The sequence below is a fragment of the Nicotiana tabacum genome, chromosome 14 (assembly GCF_000715075.1).
Source record: "Nicotiana tabacum cultivar K326 chromosome 14, ASM71507v2, whole genome shotgun sequence".
Taxonomy (NCBI): Eukaryota; Viridiplantae; Streptophyta; class Magnoliopsida; order Solanales; family Solanaceae; genus Nicotiana; species Nicotiana tabacum.
The window spans coordinates 108261598-108283438 of record NC_134093.1 but is presented as its reverse complement, the minus strand read 5'-3'; the positions used below and the strand labels follow the sequence as shown (position 1 = coordinate 108283438).

At 39.9% G+C, this 21841-nt stretch overlaps 1 protein-coding gene and 1 long non-coding RNA gene across 3 annotated transcripts; both read right to left on the bottom strand.

The window, feature by feature from the left end:
- Window positions 1-697: 697 nt before the first annotated feature.
- On the bottom strand, window positions 698-17479 carry LOC142168775 (uncharacterized). 2 transcript variants are annotated; one of them, XR_012698827.1, is made up of 4 exons: window positions 17249-17479; window positions 1753-1822; window positions 1620-1666; window positions 698-935 (listed from the first exon to the last, which is right to left on the bottom strand). It is a non-coding gene; the product is annotated as an uncharacterized LOC142168775 (long non-coding RNA). The 2 variants fall into 2 exon arrangements; XR_012698826.1 differs by having other exon boundaries at window positions 1620-1822.
- Window positions 13169-17237, bottom strand: LOC142168774 (uncharacterized). Its single transcript, XM_075229828.1, has 2 exons — window positions 13824-17237; window positions 13169-13757 (listed from the first exon to the last, which is right to left on the bottom strand). Exons 1-2 carry the CDS (start codon window positions 13998-14000, stop codon window positions 13230-13232), a joined length of 705 nt encoding a protein of 234 aa, XP_075085929.1. The 5' UTR covers window positions 14001-17237; the 3' UTR covers window positions 13169-13229.
- Window positions 17480-21841: the final 4362 nt, after the last annotated feature.

The following is a 21841-nucleotide window of genomic DNA, read 5'->3' as shown; positions in this document are numbered from 1 at the left end:
TAGCAAACATGATTTGTCGTATTCCTGATTAATGGGTTCATCATACCATTCATCAAAACCACATTTCTTTTCGTCCTACCAATGAGAAAATAACGCAAGACTATTAATTAACATGTTATATAAAAAGTATTAACAATCATTTCTTCCAAGAATAATAACTTCCAACTCGTTTACACATCCAACATCTGCGCCCCAATTGCAATTTGACTAACATGGCTTCAAAATCGCACGTTTGCCACAGTAACACCTTGGTACGTAATTTCGTCCAAACATGTCGTAATGCTCGAAAATGGAAAATTATTGGAAAGTTTTTGTTTTCAATTCGTTACAACGCAAATAATAACTAAAATGCGTGAGGTTTTTATAGGCAGCTAAGAGTGATTTTAGGTTACATAACGCATATTGGTGCGACGCTATGTTTCGCGTGATAATGATTCTTTCGGGTACAAGTGGGTCTAGCTTTGTCAGTACGTCAACTTTTTCAGGTCAACAGCTTTTTCAGGCCGACATCTTTTCAGGTCAGCAGCTTTTTCAAGCCGACAACTGTCACGACCCAAAATTTTCTACCGACGGGACCGTGATGGTGCCTAACATTTCACTTGCCAGGCGAGACAATGTTAGAGAATCCTTAAACCAATTCCTTATTTCCATTCAGTAAATAACAATAATTAACTAAAATAAAATAAAATAAGTGCGGAATTTTATAAAACTGTATTAATTACTACCACCCGGATCTGGAGTCACAATTCACGAGCATTCTAGAATTTACTACGAGTAATAGTCTGAAAAAAATATAATTGTTTGAATGAAAGAAAACAGTAGGACATAAAAGATAGACGGGGACTTCAAGGTCTGTGAACGCCGATAGATCTACCTTGAGTCTCCGGACAGCGGACCAGTAGCAAATATCGATCAACCTGAGCCGGTATCAAAATCTGCACAGAAAGTGCAAAGTGCAGCATCAGTACAACCAACCCCATGTACTGGTAAGTGTCGAGCCTAACCTCGGTGAAGTAGTGACGAGGCTAGGACAAGACACCCACATATAACCTGAACAGTATAATCATGCTAGTGGCAACAACAGTAAATAAAGAAATAACGCAAAAATAATGGGAAGGGAACATACAGTGGGGGAATACAACATAAAGAGTGAGAATAATGAAAAGACAGAATTAAACAAAAAATCCGTAAACGAATTGAGCAATTAAAACAGCAAAGGAAAACTGCACGGCATCACCCTTCGTGCTTTTACTCTCAATCTCACCAAATAAATAAATAGAACGGCACGACATCAGCCTTCCTGCTTTTAAACCTCTCATAATATACACGGCATCACCCTTCGTGCTTTACACTCTTCCGCACAATATAAATAATGCATGCACGACATCATCCTTCGTGCTTTACACACCTTCTCACAAATCACAGAATCAATAACAACGGATAGATAAGGGTATCACAAAGAAACCAGTATTTTTCCCATAATCAATAGCACAATGTAATCTCAACCTCGAATCAATATTCGAAAGTTACCAAATATGAGTCACCCAACATTTCAAATAACCCGCTAAGCATGGATAGTAGGATTTAAGGTTAAAAAATAAACAAGAATAGAATTTTACTCGCATGCTATGACTCCACAACGACGCATAGATGCTCGTCCCCTCACCTATACATCACATTTAACAACCAATCACGTAGCAAATGAACACATAATACATATTCCATCAAGCCAAAGTTAGACACGACACTTACCTCGCTCCGAAGGCCACTTAATTCTCAATCACCGCTTTTCCTTTGGAATTCACCTCTAAATCACTCGTATCTATTAAAAAATGATTCAATAATATCAAATATTGCTAAAGGAATCAATTATATTTCATAAATTAAATTTCCCAAACTTTCCTCCAAAAAGTCAAAAAAAAATCGATCCCGGGCCCGCTTGGTCAAAACCCGAGGTTCGGACCAAAATCCTTTTACCCATTTACCCCCGAACCCAAATATGTAATTAGTTTTGGAATCCGACCTCAAGTCGAGGTCTAAATCCCCAAATTCCCGAAATCCCTAGTTTCTACCCTAACCCCTAATTCTATCATTAATACTCTAGATTTTAGGTTGAATTCTAGTAAAATGAAGTAAAAGATTGAAAGAAACAAGTTAGGGAACACTTACCTATGATTTCGGGAAGAAAATGTCTTTGAAAAATCGTCTTAGGCCTCCTATCCTTTTGAAAACGAGAAGAAAAATGGCTGGAGTCCGAATTAAATAAACTCACTGCCCAGCGACCTTCGCACCTGCGGTGCTTTGGTCGCACCTGCGCATCCGCATGTGCGGACAGTATGTGCGCTTCTGCGAAAAAGGACTGGGCCAACTGGGGCCGCACCTGCGGACAGGGTTCCGCTTCTGCGGTCCCGCTCCTGCGGAGAAAAGTCTGCATCCGCGAAAAAATGAAGTCCAGGCCTGGGTCGCAACTACGGGGCTATCGCTCGCACCTGCGACCAAAGGCTCGCAGGTGCGGGCACACCAGATTTGGTGCACCAGCAGCCTTGTTGAGGCTTGAACTCAACTCGCGCATTGCCCGAATGGCACCCGAGCCCTCGGGGCTCCAAACCAAACATGCATGCAAGTCTAAAATTATCATACGGACTTGCTCGCATGATCAAATATCTAAAACAACACCTAGAACTACGAATTTAGTACCAAATCAAATGAAATTCTCAACTGGACGTCCGAATCACGCCAAATCAACTCCGTTTCTCACCAAATTTCACAGACAGGTCTTAAATATCATAATGAACCTGTACCGGGCTCCGAAATTAAAATACGGACCCGATACTAACAGTGCCAAATATCAATCAATTCTTAAAAATAAATAATTTCCAAACTTTTAATTTTCATCAAAAAATCATAACTCAAGCTAGGGACTTCCAAATTCGATTCCGGGCATACGCCCAGGTCCCATAATTCGATACAGACCTACTGGGACCGTTAAAGTATGGATCGGGACCCGTTTACCAAAAATATTGATCGAAGTCAACTAAAATTAACTTTTATGGCAAAAATTCTTATTTTCATTAGTTTTCAACATAAACGCTTTTCGAAGACCTGCCCGGACTGCGCAAGCAAATCAAAGAGGGTAAAAATGAAATTTTTAAGGCTTAAGAGCACATATTCGAGTTCTAAAACATAAGATGACCTTTTGGGTCATCACAATAACTTTTCAGGTCAGCGGCTTTTTCAGGCCGACAACTTTTTTAGGTCGACATGACAAAACACATAGCGCATATTGGTGAGGCGCTATATTTCATGTGATAATTATTCTTTCGGGTACAAGTGGGTCCAATTTCTTCAGCACGACAGCTTTTCAGGTCAGCAGCCTTTTCAGGTCGACAACTTTTTTAGGTCGACATGACAAGACACATAGCGCATATTTGTGAGGTGTTATGTTTCGCGTTCATACAGGTCGACATGTAGCTTAGTTCTTCTTAAGTTGAACCAAAAGATCAATACTCAAATACCATTTGAAGAACCAGAATATCATCCAATTCAAAAATGCCACTAACATTTAATAAGTGATTTACGAAGAGGCAAAAAGGTAAAGGTAGTTCAAAAGATCCAAATGGAACACATCATAACACAATCGATCTCTACCTTGAAAACAATATGCTAGGTTGCTATACCGATTTGGTTGATGACAAGTGGTATGATGTTCTACATCCCTAGGAAAATAAGTCTATCAATATATACACTGATCTAAAAGTTACAGGGTGTCGCGCCCTATTTTCTCGCGAAAGCGGGTTTCGACATGTGACAACTCTTTTAAAATGAGTATTAAAAGAGAAGAGTCGCCACCTAACGATTTTTAAGATGCGTTAGGACACCTATTTGTGAATAACTCTGTTTGACTAGTCAACGTCACCAAAGATCGGGTAAGGGCTCAAATTACCTCGAAGAGAAGGTGTTAGGCACTCTTCGAGGTCCACAACTGTGGGTCCTGGCAGAATTTTATGCTATGTGAGATTATTGGGTTAAACTAAGTTGTAGGTTGCTGAGTTGTGAACTAATCCTAAGTGGTCAAAGCAATTAATTAAAACTAGTAATGGAAAAAATATAAGAATTGTAAATCGTAAAAAAGCCTACTTAATTACATAAAAGGGGACCTAAATTTTTAAGTTTGATCGATCAACTCCCGTGCAAAGTCTGCTAAGACTTTTATAGCCAAAAGTGCAATGGCTATTCAGAAAATTTGTGTATCATGTCCGCTACCCTCATTACTATCTTTAAGTTGTTAACTTAAGAGCGTAGTAATTAATTCTAAACCGCATCTTAATAAATAAAAAATAAAATAACTACCCGTCCCTTCCTATAGTCCAAGAGGCTTTGGACACTATTTTAAAGGGATGGTTCTAGACTTAAGAAAAATCTCAGGTTTCTATTTCTATCCTTATTAGCGTCACATAAAAGGAGCACATTGGGACTTAAACAAGTAACACATAAGACAATAAGGGCTCATGTTAGCCCCGAATTAGTCAAGTGAAATAGACTCTTAAGAAATGCGATTCCTTATTTAATATTCAAAGATGCATAACAGTCAACTTAAACATAGCATATGGGTATGTGCACGAGTAGTAAAATGAGATAAATCAAAGCTTATTCCGAGAAATAGTCCAGACCATTTAAATTGGAGGTACTGATCATTGAGATGAAACTAGAGTATCGTGCGTAGACATTAAAAGGAAAAAGAAACAGTTGCCAAAATCCCAAAGATGTATTCAAGCTGGATAAAAAAATTACTTCATTTCAAAAAAATAAGCAAATGATAATGATAATAATAATAGTGATAATAAAGTTTACCAACATAAATAGGTTTTGCTCGTCTTCTACAAGTAGAAAAGTTTAAGCCCTCGAGATTCTTATTTGAAAGCTAGTAAAGTCAAAATAATTTCTTTTACTAAAAATCGAGTACCAAAGTGACTCATCGTCGGCATCAAGCAAATAACATATGACAAATTGATCACAGTTAGTCATACCCTATAAACATGATATCTAAGAGTTGAGATTAAAAACTAAGCCAAAGCATATTGCTAGAACAATAAAGAGGAAGGCAGGAACTAAACAACTAAGACGAGATAACAGTTAGAGCATACAGTTTGCCCTTTCTCACATTACCTCCTTTTTATTGTTACAAAATCTTTATAAAGTTATTAAACAACCACAAATAGATATAGACTAATTAAAAGGAACTTCAGACACTAAAGGGCAGTCATGTATCCTTGAACCATCCAATTCCCGTGCGACTCCGATATTGGCCTAATACTCGAATTAGACCTCTTGTAATCTCAAAATAACCAGAATGCACAAAGGACATATATGTCACTTTTTTGGAGGCAAATTTACATGAAAATCTATCACATAACGGATTTAAGCCTCTTACTTTACGAAATAATTACCTTGTTAATCATACAAGCAGCGATGTCTAATTATCAAATTCTGCATATCAATTAAAATTAAGAATGCTACCCGATGCTCGAATATAATACATTAAGCAACTCTCTAGTTTTATCAAAATAATAGGTTTCAACCGCTTTAGCAATTCTCAGTCCTGCGATCATGCTTTCTAGTATGGATAGGGATCACAGAACTCGAGCAAAACACATAGACAAGAAGAGGAAGAACTGACCTACACGCTTCCTAGCAGAATGCTTTACACATTCGGGCAACTCAAACATGAATAAACTTGTGTATAGTCAAAACCGATCCTCAGTCATAAAGACCGGTCGAGACGACGGCGTTTCGATCAAAGGATATCTACATAATGAGCTTGGTCGAATTCCGAAGTAGGGACGTCGAGCTTCGAGCCAATAGACAGATCAACGACAAGACTCAGTATCATTATCGAGCCCATATCCAAATCGAACTACGAGATAATTCGTAGTTCATCGAAGATGCCTAGACCGACAAACACTCGCCCCGAATATCGATGCTCCAAGGAAGAATCGAGCTCGAACCAAGACCGGGGGCTCGATCTAATACCGAGCTCGAGCCAGTATCAAGCTCGGAGACAAGAGTCGTTACAACCGCACCAAGGGAGAGAATCTTGGCAAGAACTGAGGAAGAGAAAAATCATCATGGGTCCTCCACTATATGCATTATTTTATTATGTTGTTATAGATAAAGCAATGACCCTCTATTATAAAAGGGAGCATCCTTGTAAGCTAAAGGGACACGGCAGTAAACACATCCTTTTCTCAGATACATTGAGTTTTCTTTATGCTTGTTTCATCTCAACTTATTCAATTTACCAGTATTGTTATTTTTGTATCAAAGAAACTTGCGTATCCTTAGAACTATACCTAAATTTAACGTTATCCGATTTTTCGGGTAAATAGTTTGGCGCCCACCGTGGGGATAAGGGTAACAGTGATTGTTTGATATAAATCTACAGTACACTTCAGCTTACAACTTCAAGTCAGCAATGGCCCTACCTATCGACCTTGAAGCCGGCCTTCAAGATGAAACCAACAACTTGGCGCCCGGGGCCGGAAGGTTACCTGACGATGGCAACGACGCTCGAATCGAAAAACCCGAAATTCGAGCCGAAGTACCATTGGATGTCAATTCACAAATAGCTCTGGAGGTGAATCAGCGTTCCGAACCGGAAAGAAGCATTCAAGGCGGTGCTCGACTCGTAGCCCGAGACACCCACAGCATGGGGAAAATCGGGGTTAGCTTGCGTATGATTTTCGAAATGCTACAAGCCCAACAAGCAGCGATAGCTCAGTTGTAGAGCCAAACTCATATACAAAGCTGGCCGAACTCCAATCCACTTCTTCGAGAAGTCACCCCCAGAACGGAGCCCGCCATAGTGAAATCAAACGAGCAAGAATCGGAGACCGCTCCTGAAATTGCTAAATTGCTCGAGGAACTCACAAAACGAGTCGAAGCCAACGACAAGAAAGTGGAAACGTATAATGCTAGGGTCGATCAAATCCCGGGGGCTCCGCCAATGATAAAAGGGCTTGATTCGAAAAAATTCATACAAAAGCCATTTCCCTCGAGCGCGGCCCCAAAACCAATCCCCAAAAAATTCCGTATGCCAGAAATTCCCAAATATAACGGTACGACCGATCCTAACGAACATGTCACCTCCTGCACATGTGCCATCAAAGGCAACGATTTGGAAGACGATGAGATCGAATCCGTGTTGTTGAAAAAGTTTGGAGAGACCCTCGCAAAGGGAGCAATGATCTGGTATCACAACTTACCACCAAATTCTATCGATTCTTTTGCCATGTTAGAAGATTCGTTCATAAAAGCACATGTTGGTGCCATAAAAGTTGCAACAAGGAAATCAGACCTCTTCAAAGTAAAACAAAGGGGTAACTAAATGCTGAGAGAATTCGTATCCCGATTTCAAATGGAACGTATGGATTTGCCACCGATCACGGATGATTGGGCCGTACAAGCTTTCACCCAAGGGTTGAACGATCGAAGTTCGACAGCATCACATCGGCTGAAAAATAATTTGATCGAGTACCTAGCAATAACTTGGGTAGATGTACACAACCGTTATCAATCAAAAATTAGGGTCGAGGACGATCAATTGGGAGCTCCGTATGGACCCGTGCATCAGAACCACACAACCACTAAAATCCAGAGGGAAATCAACAGAGAACCAAGGTCGAACAGAGACCGATATCAACCGTACGTCACAGATCGGGCGAACAATAGTTCAGCACTTGATACAGTTCAGAACAGTCAAAAGACTGATAGAGGGCAAAATTCTCGGGGACTTATGAGCAAGAGCGGCTTTGATAAATATGCCGATCCTATAGAAGTTCCTCGATTATCGGAATATAACTTCAACATTTATGCATTTGCCGTCGTGTCGGCTATCGGACGTATCAAAGACGCCAGGTGGCCTCGACCCATGCAGACCGATCCTGCCCAAAGGAATCCCAATCAAATGTGCGAATATCATAGCACCCATGGCCACAGAACAGAAGATTGTAGGCAATTAAGAGAGGAAGTAGCCCACTTATTTAACAAAGGGCACCTTCGAGAATTTCTGAGTGATAGGGCAAGGAATCATTTCAAGAATAAGGACTTCGGCAAGCAAAACGAGCTAGAAGAACCGCAACACGTCATTCACATGATCGTCGGCAACGTCGATACCCCTCAGGGACCAGTGCTTAAACGCACTAAAACATCGATTGTGAGGGAAAAACGATCTCGAACTCAAGATTACACACCCATAGGGACTTTGTCTTTCAATGATGAAGATGCAGAGGGAGTCATCCAACCCCATAACGATGCACTGGTAATATCCGTACTCATGAATAAAACTAAGATTAAGCGTATGTTAATTGATCCAGGTAGCTCGGCCAATGTCATCAGATCGAGGGTCATAGAACAGCTCGGCCTGCAAAACAGGCCGTACCCGCCACTCTGGTTCTAAACGAATTCAATATGGCATGTGAAACCACCAAAGGCGAGATAATCCTACCAATAAACATGGCCGGAACCATCCAGGAAACAAAGTTTCACGTGATCGAAGGCAATATGAGATATAACGCCCTTTTCGGAAGGCCGTGGATCCACAACATGAGAGTTGTACCTTCGACCCTACACCAGGTCCTCAAATTCCCAACATCGAGAGGTGCCAAAATAGTGTATGGAGAACAACCGGCCGCAAAAGAAATGTTCACCGTCGAGGAAGCAAAATCAATATCTTCGTCTTCACTGATAAAAGGAACGGGTTCAGAAGGAGATACAATCGAAGAACAGAACGCCAAATAGCAATCACAGACATCGGCTTCGACCCAGCCAGGTAAGCAGAACATCGAAGAAGATGATGATCAATGGATCCCTCGATCCTTCGTGACCCCTGATGATTCTGATGCCACTAAATCAACAATTGAGGAACTAGAGCAAATCATACTAATCGAACACTGGCCCGAACGAAAGGTATACCTGGGAATGGGTTTGAGCCCCTGACTCAGGAAGAAACTCATTCAATTTTTTATCGATAACATCGACTGTTTTGCCTGGTCCCATTTAGATATAACAGGGATACCACCGGACATAACGACGCATCGGCTGAGCTTGGACCCTAGGTTCAGACCGATGAAGCAAAAAAGAAGACCCCAATCAGAGGTAAAGCACGCATTCATAAAGGATGAGGTAACCAAACTTCTCAAAATAGGGTCCATTCGAGAGGTGAAATACCCCGAATGGTTAGCCAATGGGGTTGTAATGCCTAAAAAAGGGAACAAACTTAGAATGTGTGTGGACTATAAGGACTTGAACAAAGCATGCCCTAAAGATTCCTTTCCACATCCCAACATCGATCGCATGATCGATGCCACGACCGGCCACGAGATCTTCACCTTTCTCGGTGCCTATTCCGGGTATAATCAAATTCAAATGAACCCGGAGGACCAGAAAAAGACTTCATTTGTGACCAGATATGGAACATATTGTTATAATGTAATGCCCTTCAGGCTAAAAAAATGCAGGAGCCACTTATCAATGCTTAGTAAATAAAATGTTCGAAGAACACATATGTGAATCGATGGAAGTCTATATTGATGACATGTTAGTTAAGTCCCTGCGTGCGGAGGACCATTTGGCCCATTTGCAGGAAACGTTTGAGATTCTGAGGAAATACAACATGAAGCTCAACCCCGAAATATGTGCTTTCGGGGTCGGTTCAGGCAAGTTCCTTGGCTTCATGATGTCAAATCGGGGAATCGAGATTAATCCCGACAAAATCAAGGCCATCGAGGACATCACCATCGTGGACAATGTGAAAGTCATACAAAGGTTAACAGGAAGAATTGCAGCCTTAGGCCGATTAATTTCAAGATCATCAGATCGAAGTCACAAATTTTTCTCTCTACTCAAAATGAAGAATGACTTCGCTTGGACACCGGAATGCCAACAAGCATTACAGGAATTGACACGATATCTATTGAGCCCACCACTGCTTCACACTCCTAAAACCAACGAAAAACTTTACTTGTACTTGGCAGTATCAGAAGTCGCCGTAAGCAGTGTCCTGGTTCGAGAAGAGCAAGGTACGCAATTTCCCGGTTATTACGTAAGTCGGACCTTAGGAGAAGCGGAAACTAGGTATCCTCACTTAGAAAAATTGGCACTTACGCTAATAAGTGCCTCTAGAAAGTTAAGACCGTATTTTAAATGTCACCCCATAAGCGTATTGACCACCTGCCCACTTCGTAATATTTTACATAGGCCCGAACTATCACGCCGATTGGCCAAATGGGCTATCGAACTCAGTGGGTACGATATCGAATATCAACCCCGTACGGCAATCAAGTCTCAAATTTTAGTAGACTTTGTGGCCGACTTCACGCCAACCTCGTACCCGAAGCCGAAAAAGAACTCCTGTTAAAATGAGGTATATCGTCGGGGGTATGGATCCTTTTTATGGACGGGGCTTCGAACAAAAAGGGGTCCGGGCTAGGCATAGTTTTGAAACCCCCCACGGGCAACATTATTAGGCAAGCTATTAAAACTATCAGGTTAACTAACAACGAGGCCGAGTATGAAGCCATGATTGCTGGTCTCGAGCTAGCTAGAAACTTGGGAGCAGAGGTCATTGAGGCTAATTGTGACTCTTTGCTGATGTTGAGTCAAGTAAACAAAACCTTCGAATTCCGGGAAAGTAGAATGCAAAGGTATTTGGACAAACTGCTTATCACTTTGCACCATTTCAAACAATGGACTCTACGGCATGTTCCGCGAGAACGGAATAATGAGGCCGATGCGCTTGCAAATTTGGGATCGTCGGTCGAGGTAGATGATTTGAACTCGGGGACTGTCGTTCAACTTTCAAGATCGGTAATAGAAGATGGGCACGCCGAGATAAATTCTACTAGATTAACCTGGGATTGGAGAAACAAGTATATTGAATACTTAAAAAACCGAAAGCTCCCACCAGACCATAAAGATTCCAGGACCCTACGGACTAAAGCTGCTCGATTTACGTTGGCCATAGACGGAACACTATATCAAAGGACATTCGATGGACCGATGGCAGTATGCTTGGGTCCGGGAGATACCAAGTACATCCTACGGGAAGTACACGAGGGAACTTGTGGGAATCACTCTGGTGCCGACGCATTAGTTCGAAAAGTGATCAGAGCGGGGTATTATTGGATTGATATGGGCAAAGATATGAAAGAATTTGTTCGTAAATATGATAAATGTCAAAGGTTTGCACTGATGATCCATCAACCCGGAGAGTAACTTCACTCGGTCCTATCCCCATGGCCGTTCATAAAATGGGGAATGGACATCGTCGACCCTCTGCCATCGACCCCAGGTAAAGCCAAATTCATTTTATTTATGACTGACTATTTTTCTAAATGGGTTGAAGCACATGCGTTCGAGAAAATAAGGGAGAAAGAAGTTATAGACTTCATTTGGGATCATATCATATGCCGATTTGGGATACCCGCCGAAATAGTATGCGATAATGGGAAGCAATTCGTTGGCAGCAAAGTCACAAAATTCTTCGAAGATCACAAAATAAGAAGGATACTATCAACACCATACCCCCCAGTGGGAACGGACAGGCCGAATCAACAAACAAGACTATTCTTCAAAACCTGAAGAAGAGGTTGAACGACGCTAAGGGAAAATGGAGAGAAATTCTGCCCGAAGTCCTTTGGGCATACCGGACAACATCAAAATCTAGTACGGGGGCGACCCCATTCTCCTTAGTATATGGTTCCGAAGCATTGATACCAATCGAAGTCGGTGAACCTAGTCCCAGATTTCGATTCATGACGGAAGAATCAAATAACGAGGCTATGAACACCAGCCTTGAATTATCGGACGAAGGATGAGAAACTGCCTTCATCCGATTGGCCGCCCAAAAGCAATGAATCGAAAGGTATTATAATCGAAGAACTAAGCTTCGCCATTTCAAGCCCGGGGACTTAGTGTTAAGAAAAGTCACCGTCAATACCCGGAACCCAAACGAAGGAAAATTAGGACCGAACTGGGAAGGACCATATCAGGTGCTCGAGAACGTCGGAAAGGGATCATACATGCTCGGCATCATAGACGGCAAACAGTTATCAAGCAGTTGGAATGTATCACATCTAAAACGGTACTACTGCTAAGGTACAACCTTTCAATATTCATTTAACTGACCCCTGCAGAAGTCCGAACAAGAACTGAGGTGGATCTTTCGCCTAAAGGCACGTGTTGCACTCTTTTCCCCTTAGACCGGTTTTATCCCAAATGGGTTTTTCGGCAAGGTTTTTTTAATGAGGCAATCATCGATCGTGATGCACTTTTAACAGTATCCGAGGCCTCTTTCCAATCGACCTCGAATACCGAGGGGGCATCAGGCCCTCAAATACATCAAGTTCAGATGCAAGAAAGTCATTTTACAACAATAGTGTTCCAACAGGAAAAATTGTAAGAGCCAAAATAGTCAAAACGAACCATGCTCATGTAGATTGGCCCGAACATAGGCGCAAAACATGACCACATGTACTGTGACTTGAGATTTATTGTGCAACCAGAATTAAGATTCACTCGACTATTAAGACTACAGGCTACTTTTATTACGAGTTCGAGCAAGCACTCACTCGACCATTACGCCTAAGGGCTATATTATTTCGAGTTCGAAAGTTCGAAACATTCACTCAACTATTAAGCCTACGGGCTACTTTTACTACGAGTTCGAGCAAGCACTCACTCGACCATTAAAGCCTACGGGCTACTTTTACTACGAGTTCGAGCAAGCACTCACTCGACTATTAAGCCTACGGGCTACTTTTATTACGAACTCGAGCAAGCACTCACTCGACCATTACGCCTACGGGCTACATTATTTCGAGTTCGAAAGTTTGAAACATTTACTCGACTATTAAGCCTACGGGCTACTTTTATTACGAGTTCGAGCAAGCACTCACTCGACCATTACGCCTACGGATTATGTTTCTTCAAAGTTTGAATCATCAACTCAACTAGCAAACCTAAGGGCTACATCACTTCAAATCTGATCGATCAGAGAGACTACGAGATCAACATTTGATTAAAGGTCTTCACAAAACAAAAACAAGTCGACCTTGTTATATATATATATACAAAGTTGCCTGTATGATTGCCTACATGATTAATTTACAAACATGAAGAATTAGAAACTAAGCTTCCTGGTCACCCACTGGAGCATTCACTCTACTGTCGAGCTATTCCCCATCCTCGGATCCGCTTTTGCTACCATCGTCATCATCATCATTAGAAGCCAAGGCTTCAGCTTCCGCTTCGAGCTCTTTTGCCTTTTTTATCTCTTCAGTAAGGTCGAAACCTCGAGCGTGTATCTCCTCGAGGGTCTCCCTCCGAGAGCTACACTTAGCAAGTTCGGCAACCCAATGAGCTCGAGCATCGACAGTATTCGCCGCCTTTCGGGACTCCATCTGAGCAACCTCTGCATCAACCCGATATACAGCAATGGACTTATCCGCCAAAACTTTCGATGACTCAACCTCTGCCTTAGCCTCAGCAAGCCGTGTTTCAAGCTCATCGATCTTCTTAGCTTGAACCGAACCCTTTAGCTTGATGCTTAGAAATTGAACGTCGGCCGATAATAATTTTGTTGAGATGGTTTCTTTTTCCGCAGCCAAGCGATCGATAGTCTCCTTCCACCGATTGCATTCAGCTCGGATTTGATCAACTTCTTCTCGAAGTAACCCGATCTTTTCGATCTTTTGCTGCAACTGAGACAACGAAGGGTTAACTTCCACAGTTGAGTCAGACCCATACTTTAACAGAACGAGGCTCACCTGCTTGTCAAGTTCGACCTTTTCTTCACGAACCTTAATCAAATCCGCTTGGAGATCTTTTATAGCCTCGTCCTTTTGGCTGCAAAGAAGCCGCAGGGCGTCTCTCTCACTTGAGACCTTCCGGAGCTCGGCCTCACACTGGCTAAGATCGACTCGAAACCTACTAATGGCCTGCATAGTAAGAAACACAAGTCAAGAATAAAAAAAATAAAAAAATAAAAAAACAAAGAAACCAAGTGTGGAAGAATCATTACCCGAGTAATGAAACGTTGAGCCTCCTCTAATAAAAGAGAAGCGTCACCGATATCGGAAGCATCATCGACTCCAGTAAAGCAATCCCAAAAAGGGTCCCCTACACCAGAGCCTGCCCTGATATCGGGAGTCATCAATTCTCGAGCTTCCTTTAACGCCTCTTCAGAAGAAGTTGGGAGAGAAGGCGAATGACCTATTTTCATAGCCCCGAGCAAAATCACTCGGAGCACTCCGGTAAAGACTAGCGACTTTAGAACCAACCCCGACAGGCACAACCGCCATCGATTCGGTAGCTCTAGCAACCTTGATGGCCTCCGCAGATCGGATTACCAAAGCCGAGGAGTTATCTTCTTCTTCTTCTTCTTCTCTCAGTCGTTGGACCGAGTCAATCGAAAGGGAAATTGATTTTCTCCTCACCCTCCGAGTTTTGGGCTTGGGGTCCTCAGACCGAGAGGAAGCTCTTCGCTTCTTACCCTTCCCCGGTTGTGGAACCAGGGATTTATTTCCTTCTTCGCCGCTCGAAGGCCTCAAAGTGGCATCCCTGGTTATGCCTGCATAAGAGGAAATCAGTAACAAATAGAACACAAAAAATACTTCGAAGGAAACAAGAAACAAACCTCACCATGGTTCTTGGCCTCCCATCTACCTTTAGCCAAATCACGCCAAGCGCGTTCGGCATAAGAGGAAGTCAAGGCTAACTTCCGAACCCAATCCTCGAGGTCAAGCACCGCTTGTGGCATCCAAAGGGTAGCTGAACATCAGGGAAAGACATTAGAAAAAATTGGAAAAGGACATGAAAAGCAAACAAGAATCACTTACGGTCAAAATTCCATTCTTCGGGGAACGACATCTTCTCTTCCGGAATAAGATCACTGGTCCTCACTCGAATATAACGACCCATCCAACCCCAATCCTTGTCTTCATCGATGCTCGACATTAAAGCCTTCGATGCCCGACGATGAAGTCTGATTAGTCCTCGAAAAATCTGAGGCCGGTACAATCGTATGAGGTGGTTCAGAGAAAAGTCCAACCCCCCGGCTTTGATAGAGAAGAAGCACAGTAAGATCTCTATACACCATAAAGAGGGATGAATTTGACCGAGGGTGACCTGATACCTTTTACAGAAGTCAATAATCACTGGGTCGACGGGTCTCAATGTGAAGGGATAAGTGTAAACACTTAAAAACCCTCCACATGAGTGGTGACGTTCTCTTCGGGAGATGGGATCTGCAATACAACCTCGGGACCCCAGTTGCAGTCTTCTCTGACGGCCTCGAGATAACCCTCCGTTATAGAGCACATGTACATCGACACGTGCTCACATCGACCCTGAACGAATGAAGGATTCTCAACCTTAAAGTCGATCTTCAGAGTGCACGAGCTATGAACATAGTCGTGAACGAACAGCTCCGCCGACGCCTTATCATTGGACGGCTGCGAGGAAGAAGCTTTCTCCTTCTGAGGTACGGTTTTTTTGAAGTTTTTGCCATTGATAGGAGAGGAAAGAATGCAAAGGAAAGTGAAAAATTGACAACACCAAAGCTCTGGTGTGGGCGGCTCTGAAGCAACGAAATGGATAGAATAAATAAGAGAATTTGGAAGAAGAGAAGGCGCAAAAGTGGTAAAGGTTGTATGGAAAGGCTATTTATAGACTGAGGCTTGACGGTTCAGTATCAGCGGTGGCCGACCACCGTCTGACATGTATTAAATGCCTCGGTAAAATCAAGCCGATGAGAAAGCTATCACATACGTCATGGTCGGGATCGAGAAAAATGATAGCATTAATTTGATCGAGCCGTAGGGAAATCATATCGTTTCCCGCCACATCCTTTTCCGAGAAACGAGGGTACTATCTGTGTACGGTCAAAACCGATCCTCAGTCATAAAGACCGATCGAGACGACGACGTTTCGATCGAAGGATATCTACATGATGAGCTCGGTCGAATTCCGAAGTAGGGACGTCGAGCTTCGAGCCAATAGACCGATCAACGACAAGACTCAGTATCATTATCGAGCCCATATCCAAATCGAACTACGAGACAATTCGTAGTTCATCGAAGATGCCTAGACCGACCAACACTCTCCCCGAATATCGATGCCCCAAGGTAGAATCGAGCTCGAACCAAGACCGGGGGCTCGATCTAATACCGAGCTCGAGCCAGTATCAAGCTCGGAGACAAGAGCCGTTACAACCGCACCAAGGGAGAGAATCTTGGCGAAAACCGAGGAAGAGACAAATCATCATGGGTCCTCCACTATATGCATTATTTTATTATGTTGTTATAGATAAAGCAATGACCCTCTATTATAAAAGGGAGCATCCTTGTAAGCTAAAGGGACACGGCAGTAAATACATCCTTTTCTCAGATACATTGAGTTTTCTTTGTGCTTGTTTCATCTCAACTTATTCAATTTACCAGTATTGTTATTTTTGTATCAAAGAAACTCGCATATCCTTAGAACCATACCTAAATTTAACGTTATCCGATTTTTTGGGTAAACAAAACTAAAGCGGCTACTTTATAGAGAACTACCATATAGAGAAAAAGAATTAAAAAGATTGCATTGGCAGGAAGCTAACCAGTTCGTGAAGTGCCGAATTAATAAGAAAACCAGGAATCCAAATAAATTGCCCCCGCGAACAGAGTTTCAACAGCAAAATAAACCCAATAATTGTAGCGATGCACTTCGAACAACAATAACAACAAGAAAGAATCCGACTGTCGAGAGGAATGAAAAGCAACAAACTTTGCCTCGACTTACAGCCGGCAAAGCAAGAATAGAAAAGCAACTCGTGTGACAAATCTTAATAAGAATGTTATAATGGTTGTAAATAAGTAAATCTCAGAAGTAATTCTTCCGTCCCCACCTATTGTATAGAGCTATTGGTATTTATATTTTATAGTAGTAAATTAGACTTAAGTCGTGTCACTATAATGGAAAAGAATCATCCAAATAAAGAAAGATTTAGAATATAAAAACAAGAATTCGAGGATTGGGGCGAGATTTGAGTATTGAAATAGGGAAGAAGAGCTGCTGGTGATTATTATAACAGAAAAGGACTAAAATACTTACCCATAATCAGTGAAATTTGAACCGAAAATCATGAGAGAAATATATGTAATTGAACTTCCAAAATTATAATCCAATCAGTAACAAATGAAACGCTTACCTCAAACTTGTCTACATTCAACTGATAAGTCTGAACCTGTGAATGGGAAGAAGAGTAGGTGAATCTTCTGCGCGTCGACGATTTTGACTAAAAATGGAGCTAATATATTGGCTCATAATTAAGGTAAAAAATCAATTGCTTTACGGATTCGATAAGGAAGAAAAGTAAGAAAAATAAAGTAAGAAAGGACATAGAAAAGGAATGAGAATATAATAAATCAAATGAAGAAGAAACGAGGGTAGAGAGCCTGTTTCCGATAGACCCTCGGCTCCCTCCCTCCAAGAACTCTCCACCTTGCTCTTGGGGTGACTCGAACTCACACCCTCTTGGTTGGAAGCGGAGGGTACTTAGAAAGAACATAGAAAAGGAATGAGAATATAATAAATCAAATGAGGAAGAAACGAGATGAATTTGCTGGTACGAAGGGGAATTGGAAAAGGTTGACTTAAGTTGGTCATGGGTTCTAGGAGTAAGAATTTTGAGTGAAGGGTTTTGGGTATTAATGGGTTATTAGTAAAGTGATTAATGGGTTAGGGCTTAATTTTTTGGATTAGGTGTGAGGTTGATAATTGAGCTACTATTAAATTAAAATGTCATAGTAATAATAATTAGTAAATAAAAAATGAGATACAAGAGGTTGAAAAACAACTATTATATTATATAAATAGTTGAACAAGCTAAATGTAAATTGTAAATATTTATATCTTTGAAAGTTGCTAATACGTAGTAAAAATTTATAATAATAAAGTTGTAGTACTTATAATAATACATAAAAATGCTACATATATTATTAAGACTCTTACATAGAATAGTAGTTCATTAGAATAATATGGAGTAAGGATGAATAAAATTGGGTGTCAACACAGGGCACACATAATGAAACCCTAATTTTTCGCTCTTCGGACATTATGACAAAATACAAAATAATTTAACGAAATAAATATTTCGGAAGACTTGAATAATGCTGAATGGATTTATGGATTTTTATCAAATTTAGAACTTCCTTAAATAAGAAAAAAATCAGTCCGGGGGTATTCTTTCTGTTTGGAGATGTTTCAACACTTAGTGGTATTAACATTATACAATGCTCAGTCTGGTGCCAACTGATCGACAGTTTGGTTTTCCTTCACCTTAACAGTCATCCTTGCAGATGTGGATTCTTAATCATTTCAAGTGTTCAAACACTTTCCTGACAGAGTAGCAATTGTTCTTGTCTTGTTAGTTGGAGTCTCAAAGAAATCTCAAATATCTGTTTCCCGTATTAACAATGCTACTGGAGTTCTTCAGACGCAAAATGAAAATGTCCAAATTGATTTGATTTAAAACTAGTGGATTTATACAAACCTATTCCTTTGAATTGCAACAAATGCATGTATAATAGGCGTTATATCCATATGAATTATTGGTGGGTCAGTTAAATACAAGTAAATTATTGATGGGGTCACATTTTATATATAGCGCGATATACTTTAACGGTACCGCACTATATATACAATGGTACCGAGTTTTTTTTAGACCTATTTATGTCTCATGAGTCCAATGGTTAGCTTTTCCAAAATATAGGGGCCTCATAAGGTGATTTACAACTACGACTATCTGATTGGTTCTCTCTCCACCTTCTTTTCTTTCATCATTGATTTCTTTCCTTTTGCCTTTCCCGTTCTTTGCTTCCTTCTTTCTTTCTTTTTTAAATAAAAATAAAAGTATTATTCCTTCTTGATTAATATAGAAAGATAAAAATGCTAACTACTCAAAATTCATTTATGAAAATTCTTAACTTAAAAAAAGAGAGTAGGCTCGTTAAAATATATTTTTTGGAACTTTTTCTTTCTTTTGAAAATGGGAACACAACAACAACAACCCAGTAAAATCTCAATAATGGTATTTGGGGATGTTAGTGTATACGCAGAACTTACCCCTACCCCGAAGGAGTAGAGAGCTTGTTTCCGAAAGACCCTCGGCTCAAGAAAACAAAAAGACAAAAGGAGACAATATTAGTATCATCACAGAAATCATAGGAAAAATAGAAACAACATGAAACCTAGGAGAAAGATGCCAAGCAAAAGCGATAACTATTAAATAGGTCCTGTACTGAAAAGTGAATTAGTAAGACACCATATTGCCACTAGCTATCTTAAACACAAACCCTAACAGACTAGTCTCATAATGATACGAAGTAAGAAAAAATTCAATTACCTCCTAACCTACAACCCTAATACTTTTGAAAATGGGAACACATAAAATGTAAAATTGCGGCCATTTTTGTTGTTTTCTTTTTATCTAGTGAGGTCTACTAAAAAGTAAAAATAAAATCTAAAATATCAATTAATCTAAAAGCTATTTAAATACTAAAGGAGGTAAAAAAATCATGTATGATCAAAAATTAGGTGCTCACAGTATTCAAATTGTATTAAAAGATGAAGAATTGATTGGAATTTTCGAGAGGAAGAAGAACACACCATACAAAATATATACAAATCAGATATAAAATACATACAAAAGACATATTGTATAAAATTTGAATAAAATTATATTTAAGTTGTATGATATTATATATGTATTTAATTGGGTAAAAATAATGTATGAAAGTTGTAGATAAGTTATAAATAAGTGTATACTATATAATTAGTGGTATACAATTAATTTTTAGTATGTATGTTCTTGTAGATATATCAATTTGTTTTAAATTTGTACGAAATCAATTTTTTAATTTGTATGTTGTTGTACCATATATTGTTAGAGATGCTAAATTTGAATTCAAAGCTTTCAACTTTTTAATGATTGTTAATGATGAAAAATAAAATACCCTCAAACTTTATTGATCGACAAACAATTCAAACAATAATACTGCAGCAGGAAAGAAAATTGCTATAGTCATGTTTACCTATGCAAATAACTAATCTGAACGGACCAATTGGAGTCCAAGCTATTTTGGGCTTAGAAGAGCTATATACACAAGGGCAAGGTCTTTATATTTTAATTCGAGAACCTTCATTCGTTCCTCCCTAACACCAAGAAATGCTCATTTCGTTCCTCAAGCCATGTAAATATTATGCGGTTGTGCCATCTTCCACCGGCTGCATATTTGCAATTTCATTCACAAATTTTATTGAGAGAGAGACGGTGAGAGAGAGTGATGAAGAAACAAGGAAAAATTGATGAGAGAGACGGTATTGAATACGGAAAGAGGTGAGGAGAGAAAAAAAAAATGGTGTAATTGAATCTCCTAATTTAAGGTACTAATAATATATTATATATAATTTATAAGTAACCCTTATTTAGGGAGGATAATATACAAAATTAGGACAATTGTGATAAAAATTTCAAATATTGTATAAAAGGAAAAAATCCCTTATTTTTTGCATTGATTTGTAACTTTCATAGCTTTTAAATAAATATCTGCAGAGTTAATGAAAAGAGTCTTGAAACTGACATTCCACCTTATATTAATTGGTAAAGTGCCTCGATCTACATCTCCTCCTTTTAAAAGAGTCAATCTTTGATTGAGAACCAATCATATTTATACGGTCAAAGAAAATATTATTTGTATCAAATGAATAACTTTTATTAATTAGTACAGTTTTATATTTGTTATGAATAGATTTGTACTTGGAGTGAATGTCTATCTTTTAGAGAGTTTGTTACTTTGTGGCTAAGTCATTTTTCCCCTATAAATAGAGAGACTTTACTCCATTGTAAATCATCCTAAAATTAATAAGAATTCTCTCACTTTTCTTTGCAATATTATTATTCTTCTTTTATTATTTTATTTTACGTTATCAGCACGAGACTCTACCGTCTCAAGAAGTTCTTTAAGAAAACTAAGGTATAGTTTTTCTACTATTTTAACAATGTCTAATATTATGAAATGAAAGTTCGTTGCTCTTGAAATTTCGGGCAAGAACTATATATCGTGGGTGTTGGATGCTGAAATCCATTTAGATGCAATGGGTCTTGGAGACGCCATTAAAGATAAAAATAACGCATCTACCTAATACTGTGCTAAGACCTTGGTTTTCTTGCGCCATCACCTTGATGAAGGGTTGAAAATAGAACATCTCACAGTCAAATATCCACTTATTTTTTGGAATAGCTTAAAGGAAAGATATGACAACTTAAAGTTGGTCACACTTCCACAAGCACGATATGATTGGGCTCATCTGAGGCTCCAATGCTTTAAGTCTGTTTCTGAATATAATTCGGCGATGTTCAAAATTACTTCTAAATTAAAACTCTGTGGAGATAGTATCACTCATTATGATATGCTTGAAAAAATATTCACAACGTTTCATGCCTCCAATATGGTCTTGCAACAACAGTACCAAAAGAAAACTTTCAAAAAGTATTCTGAGTTAATTTCTATTCTCCTTGTGGGTGAACGAAACAATGACTTGCTCATGTAATGACCCGACCTGTCGTTTTACTTTCTAGAACCATGTTCCCCTAAATGAGAATCCACGTATGTGCTTTTATTATTTTGTGACTTGCGGGGATGGTTAGTTCGGGGTTTGGAAGGGTTCGGTTTGAAATCGGAACACTTGGTTCTTTAATATTGATTTAAAAGACTAAATTTGACTTGAGTCAACATTTTGA

Coding starts and splice junctions, on each gene's coding strand:
- LOC142168774 (XM_075229828.1), bottom strand. CDS start 14,000: ATGCAGGCCATTAGTAGGTTTCGAGTCGATCTTAGCCAGTGTGAGGCC. Junction 13,758..13,823: donor AGGTCGAACTTGACAAGCAG/GTGAGCCTCGTT, acceptor TCGTTGTCTCAG/TTGCAGCAAAAGATCGAAAA.